Raw genomic sequence first — 13369 nt, forward strand, 5'->3', positions numbered from 1 at the left:
AAGATCAACAAGTTGAACCACCAGCCACCTCCACATATTGAATGCACTACCAATGTGGCTTCCATTTTTCTACTATTTTAATGTTTCAAAGTACAAAGTTTTACTAACAAATGACCTGGCTAGATGATCTAACTAACAGAGATCATGAAAAGAGTGTAACAGAGAACAAGAAGTTCACCTTGCTTGTGATCTGTACAGAAGCAGGTAGATTTAGGAAAGCACAAATGCAGTTCTTCACTATTATCCACAGGTAAGATTACATCTATTTACCATTTTAATTCTTTACATAACTCCTAAGAGATTCATTTGCTCCAATTCTTTGGAGGCATATCTTGCATTATTTGCACTCGAACAACAAAAAGCTTTTCTAACCTCACTTGTTCTTTCTTACACTAGTCCATTCCTATTTGGTTCTCAGCCATCCAAAGTTTGCATAGTTCCCATGGGTTCAAATTGGCCTTTCATGTCACAAACTCACTAGTAGTGCTGTTTTGGAAGATTACAGCTATTCAACATCAAACATGTAATACCATTTCAATCGACAAAATCCAAGAAGTGATAAATCATTTCATCTGTGGCAGCGATTTCTCTCCCTTTTATAAAAATATGTTAGGAGACTTCATTTGCATGAATGACCTATCCATTACTGAATACTCAAACAAGGAGATGTTACTGAATGTTCATAAAGGAAGAATGCCTCTTGTAGAAGAGTTTGCATGAATATGAGAATAACAATTGTCTAACATAGGCAACGAATCTGTAAGCCTTTAGCTCGATTGACACACAAAATCAAGATCATGATCCTGTGATTTGTTCTACCTTCCTGCATAGACATGCTGCACAAACAAGATTATGATTCTGTGAATTCTTCTCATATTCACGCTTGTTGGCATAAATATTAGCTTTAGAGTTTGACAAAGGAGAAGCCATAGAGTAAAAAATGGTAGCATGAATGATAACTCGCAGGGGAAAAAATGACTTACCTCATTGATGTCCAGAATCAGAAGCATTAGTATGTTTTAAGCTTGCGTAGAGTTCACTCAGATCTGGATACCTGTCCTTGTAGAGGATAATGTACTTCTCTACGAATCTAGCCTCGGAAACCATCATGTATGCTGTTACTTTGTAATCACTTTCACAGTGACCCCTAGACTTCAAGGTCGCCAAGATCCGATGTCTCGGAATCAACCTTCTCTCCAAGCTCATTAACAATAGTGTTGGACGTATAGCGATGTAAGACGAAGCATATCCAACCTCATTTATCAAGAACTCCATTGTTCTCTGCAAAGTCATCGAAGACTTCAGCGGAAAGGTAGGACATTTCTGGAATGCAGCAACAAAATCATCATCTGACCACCCGAAGCTCCGGAACAATTCCATTTGCATATTGAATTTCTCTGGACTGACCGTGACGAGTGCACGCAGAGTGCAAAGGAACATCCCCGATGTCCTCGGCACTCCCAAGTCCTCCGCACGCTTGATCAAGGACTTCAAGAAATCAGCTTTCTGTGTCACGATGAGTGAGCGACTCCGCAAGATAGAGGCAAGCTTTGGGCCGTCCAAGCCACATTCCCGAAGCAACTCAATGTTGGGCTGGATCTTCTTCTCGATGCTGTACGCAAGAATCCCTCGGTTTCTCTTGAACGACTTCACCAGTGCATCCTTGGATCTGAAAAGGCCTTGCCAAAATTCGATCTTAGGCACAGTTCGTTCGTGTTTGACTATGACGGTGGAGGGATTCGATCGGACGAGGTGGACGATGTCGGATGGGGAGAGACCCAGCTCCTCGAAAGCTCGGAACTTTGGGGCAAGTGTCTTCTCTACGTCCAAAAGAAGACATTTGGGGAAGTAATGTAGGAGCCTTTTTACTGATGCGTCATCGAAGCCGTATCTTTTGAGGAAAGTAAGGACGGAGTCGGGCTGCTGCCGGGATTCAATGCCGTTGAGAAGCTTCGAAACCTCGGTGGCCTTCTCCTGATCGAAGCCACATGAGTCGACGAGGTACTGGGCCATGAACATGTGCTTCCCACTGGTGGATGCGGCGCCGGAGGCGGTGGCGGAGGCCGAGTAAGGTAAGACGGCAAAGAGGAGGGCAGTATCGAGGGGGCGAGGAGAACGAGCGTAAGACACGGTTTTGCAGAAGAAGGAGAAGTAATGTAGCCTCTTCATCGTCTCTCTTCCGGAGCTTTCGATTTGCCCTTTCCCCAAAACCCTAGCTTGTTTATATTGTTCCGGGACTTTTTTTTTTCTTCAAAATTTGTAATTTGTCCCAAGAATTTGATAATTTACAGTTTAGCCTCTAGATAAATTCGTCGGACCAAAAAGAATTAGTGAAAGTTACATTTCAGCTCTCAAATTTTATATATATTGTCAAAATGTAGACTTTTAAGATCATTGAAATGCCCATAGTAATTTGGAAGTACATCATTTTATACCTCAATCTCTTTCAATTGTCTTCCGGGCTAAATTGAATGACGGTTCGAAATCAACAATCCATTCATTCAAAACCATTTGAAATATCAATTTAAAACTTGTTAAAACCTAGCCATCCATTCAGAACCATTTGAAATAACCATTTGAAATACCTCCCTCTTAATAACAACCTTTGAAATATTATTATGATTCACGATTTGATTCATGATTCACGACAATTTATTTTTTTTATTTTTAAAAGATATTTAAATTTTTATAAATGTATAAAATTAAAATTAAAAAAATTATGTATTTATTTAAATTGTCTATCTATCTACTTAGGATATAAATTAAAATTACATAATTCTTCAATTTTTTTGATATCAAAATTTTTTATTTGGTTCTTTGAAAATTATATTTCTATTTTCATCTAGTAATATTTGAATTTTAAAAAAATCAAGTCATTTATGTAAATGTACATGAAATCTCATTAATATTTATACAAAATCAATGTTCACATTAATCAAGGACACCAAAAAATAATATGGCATATCTTGAATTCATGATTTAGTTATTGCAACGTACAATTGAGATATATGATTTCTCTTTAGTGACTAATAGGTGAAGAAAATTGATTGGCATTTTTCAATTTATTCTAAAACTTGAAAATAAAATTTTTATGAAACAAGATTGGTTATTTTAAAATTAATCGACGTAAATTAAATACCTAATATCAACTTTAAAAAACACTAAAAATAAAATAATTAATGAAAAAAACAAAGAACTGAAACACCTAACTTATAAAAAAAATGACTATCAAAGTAAAAAAATAAAATAAAAACAACTAATGAATGAATTGAGGAATGACAATTCTCAATCGAAAATCCAATAGTAACTATGCGTTAGGGAGTGTGAATCTACAGAGGGGGCAAGTATTACTTCGTGTCAGCCACATCCTTAAGCACTCATTGTGAAATATATGGCGGCACGGCATCTCTAAAACATGAGTCATTATGTTAAAATCGTCAAGACAGATTGAGCATACGCCGGGTTCTTCTACAATCTTCATTTGGAGCCCCTCCACTGCAGCTGTAGGTGTCGGCACGGGCCCTCTGATGGGCTCGATGCCGTCAAAGAAACGAAGGTGGTCGGTAGAAATGAAAGGAGCCGTAGGGGGAACCTCAATCATGGAGAAGAACTCCATCACAGATAATTCCATGATTGAAAAACGATTGAGCACCACCCTGGTGTATCTACGGAAAGCTAGCACAAAAAGAGCGAGGTCGACGATGTGCACGTGATTTGCCGCTACATGGGAGAACATCCGCAACGTCTCCTCGTCCCAAGTGGCCTCATGGATGATGTTATGGTAGGGTTGTTCAATAGTGAAATGAGCATGCTCAACATCGTGGGTGGAAGAAGACATCGTCCGAAGGCAAAACTTCAAGATCAATTGAGGTGGATGTGTGTCCTGGGAACGTCGTGTCACCACTTTCACCTCCATATTAAGAACATATCCATTTGCAGTGGCTTCCCACCTAGGAACCTCCATCGACATAGTATCGTCGGCTGCATTGCTCATCAAGGCCAAAGACTCCATCAAGAAGAGGAGAGATATGGCAAGAGAATATGAAAGAAAATTTAGAGGGATTGTTTATATAAAGTTCTATGGATAGAAAATTTAGAGGGATTGTTTATATAGAGTTCTATGGATGAAATGAAATCTGTTTAATAAATTTTGATTATGTTAATTAGTTCCTAATAATTCTCTAGTAAATTTTTTTAATTGTAAAGAAATTAATCTTCCGTCCATGTTGCCACTAAATTCTCTAATCAATTTAATAATTACACTTTTAAAAAATATTTATTCTCGTTTATTTTTATCGGTAAACTCCATAAATCTTATAAATGCTTAATATTTAATTATTTATTATTTATAATTATTTATTGGCAAAAGAAATAACATCATAAATGCTACTACCGTCTACCGTGATTACACCAATGGCAGGCAAGGTGACTTCAACTGATTGTAAAATTACAACCACATCGATCGACGACCGCAGCAAATTGCAATCTCCAAACATTAATAATATAATATCAACCTCCTGACCTTAAAATCATGGCCAAACGACGACTAAATCGCCACACAGCAACGCAATCATAGATAGGCTACATTCAATGGCAAATTGCCATTTTTAATTTGCACTTTCTTCAATATCAAAATGTTGTCAATTGATCCTAATAGGATACAACTAAATATGCATTAATTATACTTTGAATTTAAAAATTAATCAGGTAAAATCATACACTTAAATTATAAAAATATATTATCAATTAATAAAATTATTAATTTATATGTTATATCTATAAATAAATAAATAAATAAAGTTGTTAAAGAAAGGATGTAGCTGTAATTAGTAAAACTTGCTGCATTTTTTCGCAAAGGTGTGATTAAAAAATCCCAGCCAAATTTTTCTCCTCTCCCATGTTGTGACATCTTTCTCCTCCTTTTTTTATTCTCCTCGACCCTAAAACCCTAACCCACATCTCTTCTCTCTCACCACCCTTTTTGTCGTCCTTCTTGCTGTCTCCATTATCGTCACGTGTTGTTGCTACCGCCACACACCTTCGCCATTGCTTCGCCCGCCACAGCCAAACAGGCATTGCCATAACGTAGCGTTGTTGCCTGAGCTTGATTAAATTCCTCAATGGTGGAGTTTTTTTATTGGTCTCCCTTTTAACTATCTTGTGCATTATTAAACATAAACCATAGTTAATGATTTTTAATTATTTGATTGTGAAGTAGAAACTCAATTAAAGATTTAAAGTTAAGTGCTATAAATTAATTTTAGCACATGATATTAGTAAACAAGTAATAAATTTAATTGAGAATTAAATTAGACCTTATTAGGAAAAATATTAGAGATAAATTTTTTAAAGTTTGTTTTCTATCTTCTATAAGAAAATTTAATTGAGTATTCCTATCTCTATTTGCTTGATCTTTTCATTTATATTTGCTTACCCTTTTTCATGAACTATTGGTTATTGCTCTCCTAACATTTATTATTGAGATTTATAATAGACAATCTAAAATTTAATAGACAATCTAAAATTTAGCGTTATCATAGTACACAAATTCTTATGAGAAATTTTAAGAAGGTAAATAATGAAGAAATATTTGTTGAAGTAGTTACCTAAAATCGAATCATACGAGAGAACTTCGGCCTAGCACTTGTCAGAAATATACAATTTCTCAACCAAGGTAACAAAAAAAGAGTATAACTCTTATGTTATAGAAATTTGGTTCTAAAGATGTGATATTATTTATGCTAGATTGGTAATAAAATAACTCTTCATAAATATAAAACATTTGCTATGTGCTTTAAAATGGGCTTGAATTTTTCTGTATATTCATAAGCTTCGATTAAATTGTGATGATTTTTTCTCACTTGATGAATTGCGGATTGTTCATCCAATTTTTTTTATATGAGATAGATTTCGAATGAATTGGAGTCATTCACCCTATATATGTATGTATAGATGGATATACATAATGTATTTTGTAATGGATGGATTGTAGATCATTCACCTGGATTGCGGATTATTCACCTTATATATGTATATATATGTGCATACATTCAATGTATTTCATTACAAATTGATTGAGTGTCGTTAACCTTTATTTATATAATACATCCTTAATAAGTGTATTGCATGTTGTTCACCTAGTTAATAAAATTATGTTGAGTTGCTCGATAAAATAAGATTATAACATGTGTAATATTTAAAAATAAAAAATTAAGAAAATTTGATTAAGAAGAAAGACATATGAGATAGAAACATAATTTGTAAATTATGTTGTTGCCCTCGTTGATTATATTTTCATGCATATGTCTCTTATCTCCACTTTATATTTTACATTCACTCTCTTTTTTCCTTTAACTTTTATTCTCTTTTTCCTTTGACCTTTAGGTTAATTACTAAAATATATACATAATATTAGTGGAGTTATTTTAGAGATACACATGTAGTTAGATTAATTAACTTTTTATTAATATTTTATTCTGATATTGTTACAATTCATGCATGACAAGCAAAGTTAGTATCATGACAAGTCTAGCTTCACTTGTGGTTAATTATAATTTCTCAATTTACTTCCTCATAGATAATTGTAGAGTCGACCGTATAGAGAAGCTAGGGTAACATATTTCACCTTTTATTGAAACTTAAGTGAAAAAAATCACTCCCTTACCATTGTTCATATTCTTTTATTATTACTATCATTTTATCTATCACAGTCACATTTATTGCTCCATATCTAATAATTAATTGTCAATAAAACTTCTAGCACAATTCCGAACTCTTCCATCCTTACCGTACTTTCTCCGAATTTAACTTATTTTGCAATTTAACCTTTAAAAACATATCTTTTTTCCCATTATATGGGAACTAAAAAGTTTCCTAAATATATAAACAATTAATTAAGAAAAGAAATCGACCTTATAAATCCAAAGTAACTGTATGATATATAATTTATGCCAATAAACTATTATATAAAATAATATAATGTTACGTCCAGAAGACGACTGTCTGAAAAATTTTAGTAACATTTCTCTTATAACAATATCATTTCTTTGAATACATACATCATCAAACCAACACGACCACAATTCATACATCATCAAGTACATAATAAATACTAAACTACATGAATAAGACTTATATGGTCACAACTAATCTAACACATGCATATCAACATAATGACCCACACGGCCGCAAACCACAACGATATAAAATGATATGCATCAAAACCAAACAACGACACACTCTACCAATTATAATAAAAGAAAACTACGCCAGCGGACATACAAACAAAGAAACCCAAATACACGGATACAAAATCAAACATAGATACGAACATAAATCCAAATATCAGATACTCACAAAATCTCTACAAGTCCACAATTAAAGTCCACATACCCAAATACAACTAGAATCCGTACGAGAAAAAACTACAATATAAGTCTCTTACTGTGAGATGGAAGCAGTCTGGCAGAAACTCCAAGCTCCAAAGTATAATCCTATCTGCTATCTGAGGAGAAAACAAGAAAACCCCAGGGTCTAGTAATGAGTATAAAATACTCAATGGAATACTAGATAAAAGTGCACAACAGATATATAAATAAACAAGATATCAAAGGTATACAGTCTACAAGTGATACATAAGGAAAAAGGTCAATACTACAATATAGATAATAAGAATCATGTAAATGTCATCGATGTATATAATGTCATACAATGTAACAATCATATATCAGACAAGTGCAACAACCACACACAAAGATGTTGTAAATAACAAATGCAGTATAATAACCTACCAACGAATGCATGCACATATGCAACACACATCACAGGTAACATGCATGATCACTGTCTGCACTCGCCACCCCCAGACACCCACATAATGAACTGAGGCGCACAATAGGACAACTGCACACACTCCAACAACAGACCACTACACGTGAGTGAGGAGCGGGAAAAATATCACAAAAGAACTATCTAACTATCTGGTCATTGTCTGCCCTCAACATCCCCAGACACTCACACCATGAACTAAGGTGCACAACAGGAAACATTCGCTCCAACAACAAACCAACTACACATGAGGGGGAGGGGCAGTATCCCAAGAGAGCTGTCTAGCTAATTCTGGTCACACCCACACAGTGCTATTATGCTCTCGCTCCTGTACCACTATCAACAATGGTCTAGTGAGAGCCAACAACAACAATCAACAACACTTACCACTAGCATGTAGATGTTATGATGCGCAGCTCAATAAATAATCCTTACATCTACCATGATATGCTTAACATCAATCAACAAGTCATCACAGATCAACAACAATAAGGAGATAGTATTGAATACAGTTAGATAATATCAAAGGTCAACAGACATGTATCAAGCAACGAGTGACATTAGAATATCAACAAGGTAACTAACAAGTGAAACAAGGATAGCAACAAGATAACTAATATGTGTAAGAAGAACAACAACAGGATAATTATTACCGGATAATAAATCATACACTAAATAAGATCTGTGTTGACCAAGCACAGAAATACCCACCTGATCTGATGAACATCAATAAAAGAACCCCCACAAAAATAATCCTCCGTATAACAAGATCACAAATCACGGTCCTGCAAATGACAAAACACAACACCACTAAATATGATACTATATTAATTTCCATCAAAGAAAATCCTAACCGATTCTAAGGTTAATCTAACCCAATCATAATTAACCCAACTCAACTAAATCCATTCTCTTATTAGTTTCCAAACAGAAGTCCAGCAAGAATAAATCCTAAAACAAATCACTATTTTCAATCGATTCTAACCCAACCAACAAGATCCTTACCAATGGTCACTCTGAATCCAATCTAACCCTAATTAAATCCAACCCATCCAATTAACTCATGCTAGTTAAACACGAATTAATCTAATTCCAATTGATCTTCAACCGAATCTAAACTAACTGATCAAGTCAACTTGATACAAGTTAATTTAAACTCAAGTTAAGGATCAAATACAATTCCACTAATCAACCCAACCTTAACCTATAACATCCATTAACCTAATCAAACTAATTAGGTCTTATGCTCTACTTAACCACAACCAACCCAAAAGCCACCAAAAACACACGCTATTATTTTTATCTAACCTAACCTCATCAATCACGGAAATACAATCCAAATCAACCGAAACCCACAGCCAATCATAACCCTATTGGAATCAAGGGTGAAGCATTTAATAGTTGAATCATCTAAAACCTATTACAACATAATCACAATCCACAACAACAATAACCTAATCTGCCCTAGCTCTAATCAATTTCCCAACAACACAACACCTTCCAATAGATCACACACCAATACATCCAACAAAACCACTCCAATCTCACCGAACAGTATCCCTTAATCCCAACAGGGTGTAGTTTCTTCAACATCAAACCAAATACGTACCTTCAAGAGTCGATCCCATCATAAACAAGAATTCGACCTTCAAATAAGAAAAACTCGATCTCAACAGAAATGATCCAACCAAAACCAAGAAATTCCCGATCAACTAGTAACCCAACAGAATCGATTAACTCCAAGAAAATCCAACATAGTAGCAGACCTAACCGGATGCAAGAAAGAAAACTCACCTCAGATTTCAGATCCCTTGCCCTAGAGAGCTCTGACTCTTCCCTTCTCAGTCGACGCCACCGTCCTCACCGACCAGATCCAACAATCTGTGAACTGAAGCCATTCAGAAATCCCAAAAAATCCCAACAAGAAAACCATACACAACCAGGAATTCGAGCTTACCAAATCGTTCTTTCCCCGATCCAGAACCAATTTCAGCTCGATCCCGATCCCGTTCCGCTTCCTCTTCGGCAGCACGACGTCGCGCGGGCGACGACGGTGACCGATGATGGTGCAGGCAAAAGTCTTGCCGCCGTTCTTCTTGTAGGCAACGCGAAGGCAACGGACGATCGCGACGGGGAGAAGGATCGCGCGCTGATCACGAGCTCGGACGGAAGAAGAAGAATTGCGGTTAGGCCAGAGAAGAGGAGTCGCAGTTTTGATTGGATTCCCAAACGTTGAAACCCTATATCCTAAATGGGCTAAAATTTGGCTTTAATTGGACTGCAATAGGTTTGTATTTGGCTGGCTTAAATTGGCTTAAATGGGGTTAGTTTAAATTGGATTTTAGGGAAATATTTTAATAGGCTTTTAATTACCTAAATTAAACACTAAATCCCTAATTAATCTAGTCCTTATAAATAATTAAGCCTCTAATCCTTATTAACCAATTAGAGTTATTTACAATTTAACCCTAAATTTTCTCATATCTTACATATAATATTGTAATATTATAAAATAATTTAAATGAGTTAAAATTAGTAAACCCTTCTAAAAAAGTCAGCTATGTAAGATAAAACATCATTAACATTTCTAAAAGTAATTTAACCCGAGTTAATCCATATTGCCTATTCACATACTTGGACCACATTATTGATTGTATTTGCGTCAACGAAGTGTCTAATACAGTCAACCCTTAATTTTAACTTATCAAATTTGAATCCTACAACAACAACAACCAAGCCTTATCCCACTAAGTGGGGTCGGCTATTATCAAATTTGAATCCTATTTTTCAAAAATGATTAAATGAATAAAAACAGTCAATCTAACCAAATATCCTCAATTTTTTTTGTTTGTTGGAAATTGATTTGCTTCACTTCTGAGTACAAGCAAAACTGAGAATGAAGATCAACAAGTTGAGCCTACTCCAAATATTGAATGCACTACCAATGTGGCTTCCACTTTTCTACTATTTTTAATGTTTCAAAGCACAAAGTTTTACTAACAAATGACCTGGCTAGATGTGAAGGGAGAGGAGATGTAGTATTTGGGAATAAAAGAGGAGTATAACAATTTTGAAGAACTTTTTTTCACTCAATTGCCTTGTATCCTTGCTACAACTTGGTTTATATAGCCATGACAAAGGAAGTCCAAAGACATTTTGGTTCTTCCTACATTAAATCAAATGCATGCACTTACAATCAAGACAACTTAATTAGCCCTTACATAATTCAATCAAACTTGACTTAGGAAGACTCAAGCAATTTGGTTTTGAGTTCCAACAATCCAATTTGATTTATGCTTCCAAGAATGCAAGTTTGGTTTAGACTTCCAACAAGATGATGATCTATAACTAACAGAGATCATGAAAAGAGTGTAACAGAGAACAAGAAGTTCACCTTGCTTGTGATCTGTACAGAAGCAGGTAGATTTAGGAAAGCACAAAAGCAGTTCTTCACTATTATCCACAGGTAAGATTGCATCTATTTACCATTTTAATTCTTTACATAACTCCTAAGAGATTCATTTGCTCATTTCCAATTCTTTGGAGGCATATCTTGCTTTATTGGCACTTGAACAACAAAAAGCTTTTCTAACCTCACTTGTTCTTTCTTAAACTAGTCCATTCCTATTTGGTTCTCAGCCATCCAAAGTTTGCATAGTTCCCATGGGTTCAAAGTGGCCTTTCATGTCATAAACTCACTAGTAGTGTAGTGTTTTGGAAGATTACGCTATGCAATATCAAGCATGTAATACCATTTCGATCGACAAAATTCAAGAAGTGTTCAAAACATTGCATCCATGTGGCAGCGATCTCTTGCAGTAGAGTCCGCATGAATACAAGAATAACAATTGTCCAACATAGCAAGGGATGAATCTGTGAGCTTTTAACTCGATTGGCAAACAAAATCAAAATCATAATCCTGTAAATTGTTCTTATCTTCGTGCATATCGACATGCAAAAACAAGACCATGATTCTGTGAATTCTTCTTATCTTCATGCTTGTTGGCATAAATATTAGCTTAGAGTTTGACAAAGGAGAAGTCATTCAGTGAAAAATGCCACAATGAAATACAACTCGTAGGGGAAAAAATGACTTGCCTCATTGAAGTCCAGATTCAGAAGCATTAGAGTGGTTTAAGCTTGCATAGAGTTCACTCAGATCTGGATACTTGTCCTTGTATAGGATAATGTACTTCTCTATGAATTGGGCCTCGGAATTCACCATGTATGTTGTCACTTTGTAATCCCTTTCACAGTGCCCCCTAGACTTCAAGGTTGCCAAGATCCGATGTCTCGGAATCAACCTTCTCTCCAAGCTCAGTGTCAATAGTACTGGACGTGTAGCGATGTAAGAAGAAACATATCCAGCCTCATTTATCAAGAACTCCATTTTTCTCTGCAAACTCATCGAAGACTTTTGCAGGAAGGTAGGACATTTCTGGAATGCCACAACAAAATCGTCCCCTGACCATCCAAAGGTCCGGAACAATTCCATTTGCATCTTGATCTTCTCTGGACTGACCCTGTAGAGTGCAAACAGAGCGCAAGGAAACATCCCAGATGTCCGTGGCACTCCCAAGTCCTCCGTGCGACTGATCAATGACTTCAAAAAATCAGCATTCCGTGCCACGATCAGTGGGCAGTTCCGCAACATAAAGGCAAGTTTTGGGCCTTCCAAGCCACATTCCCGAAGCAACTCAAGGTTGGGCTGGATCTTCTTCTCGATGCTATACGTGAAAATCACTGGGCTTCTCTTGACCAACTTCACCAGCGCATCCTTGGATCCGAGAAGGTCTTGCCAAAATTCGATCTTAGGCACAGTGCTTTCGTGTTTCATTTTGACGGTGAAGGGATTCGACCGGACGAGGTGGACGATGTCGGATGGGGAGAGACCCAGATCTTCGAAAGCTCGGAACTTCGGGGCAAGTGTCTTCTCTACGTCCAAAAGAAGACATTTGGGGAAGTAATGTAGGAGCTTTTTTACTGATGCGTCATCGAAGCCGTATCTTTTGAGGAAAGCAAGGACGGAGTCGGGCTGCTGCCGGGATTCGATGCCGTTGAGAAGCTTCGAAACCTCGGTGACCTTCTCCTGGTCGAAGCCACATGAGTCGACGAGGTACTGGGCCATGAACATGCGCTTCCCAGTGGTGGATGCGGCGCCGGCGGCGGTGGCGGAGGCCGAGTAAGGTAAGACGGCGAAGAGGAGGGCAGCATCGTGGGGGCGAGGAGAACGAGTGGAAGACACGGTTTTGCAGAAGAAGGAGAAGTTATGTAGCCTCTTCATCGTCTCTCCTTCAGAGATTTCGATTTGCTCTTCCCCTAAACCCTAGCGTGTTTATATTGTTCCGGGACCTTTTTTTTTTCTTTCAAATTTTATCATTTGTCCTCAGAATTTGATAATTTACATTTTACCCTCTAGTGAAATTCAGAAGGCAAAGAAAAGTTGAGCAACAATCAAAAAGCATCCCAAATTAGGCAAAAGAAATCTTTTTTTAAACAAAAAAATTTAAAAAAAAAAGGTGCCCATCACACATGTTTTGTA

The 13369-nt window shown here is 36.3% G+C and overlaps 2 protein-coding genes across 6 annotated transcripts; both read right to left on the reverse strand.

Annotated features, from left to right (window-relative positions):
- Positions 1–700: 700 nt before the first annotated feature.
- On the reverse strand, positions 701–2179 carry LOC141817279 (transcription termination factor MTERF8, chloroplastic-like). Of its 2 annotated transcripts, none has more exons than XM_074704958.1 (2): positions 984–2179; positions 701–823 (listed from the first exon to the last, which is right to left on the reverse strand). In XM_074704958.1, exon 1 carries the CDS (start codon positions 2167–2169, stop codon positions 985–987), a length of 1185 nt encoding a protein of 394 aa, XP_074561059.1. In that variant the 5' UTR covers positions 2170–2179; the 3' UTR covers positions 701–823; position 984. The 2 variants fall into 2 exon arrangements, with proteins under 2 accessions (XP_074561059.1, XP_074561058.1); XM_074704957.1 differs by having other exon boundaries at positions 701–836.
- Positions 2180–7320: 5141 nt separating this feature from the next.
- Positions 7321–13119, reverse strand: LOC141817278 (transcription termination factor MTERF8, chloroplastic-like). 4 transcript variants are annotated; one of them, XR_012600805.1, is made up of 4 exons: positions 9785–10109; positions 9622–9708; positions 8539–8612; positions 7321–7504 (listed from the first exon to the last, which is right to left on the reverse strand). XR_012600805.1 is itself a non-coding variant. In XM_074704955.1 (2 exons), exon 1 carries the CDS (start codon positions 13109–13111, stop codon positions 11927–11929), a length of 1185 nt encoding a protein of 394 aa, XP_074561056.1. In that variant the 5' UTR covers positions 13112–13119; the 3' UTR covers positions 7321–7504; position 11926. The 4 variants fall into 4 exon arrangements, 2 of the variants coding, with proteins under 2 accessions (XP_074561056.1, XP_074561055.1); XR_012600804.1 differs by lacking the exons at positions 9622–9708; positions 9785–10109 and adding an exon at positions 11926–13119; XM_074704955.1 differs by lacking the exons at positions 8539–8612; positions 9622–9708; positions 9785–10109 and adding an exon at positions 11926–13119.
- Between the last annotated feature and the right edge of the window lie 250 nt (positions 13120–13369).

Source organism: Curcuma longa, unplaced genomic scaffold (genome assembly GCF_044706935.1).
Source record: "Curcuma longa cultivar G26 ecotype Majalengka, Jawa Barat unplaced genomic scaffold, ITB_CL_G26_1.1 contig_19957, whole genome shotgun sequence".
NCBI lineage: Eukaryota > Viridiplantae > Streptophyta > Magnoliopsida > Zingiberales > Zingiberaceae > Curcuma > Curcuma longa.

Coding starts and splice junctions, on each gene's coding strand:
- LOC141817279 (XM_074704958.1), bottom strand. CDS start 2,169: ATGAAGAGGCTACATTACTTCTCCTTCTTCTGCAAAACCGTGTCTTAC.
- LOC141817278 (XM_074704955.1), bottom strand. CDS start 13,111: ATGAAGAGGCTACATAACTTCTCCTTCTTCTGCAAAACCGTGTCTTCC.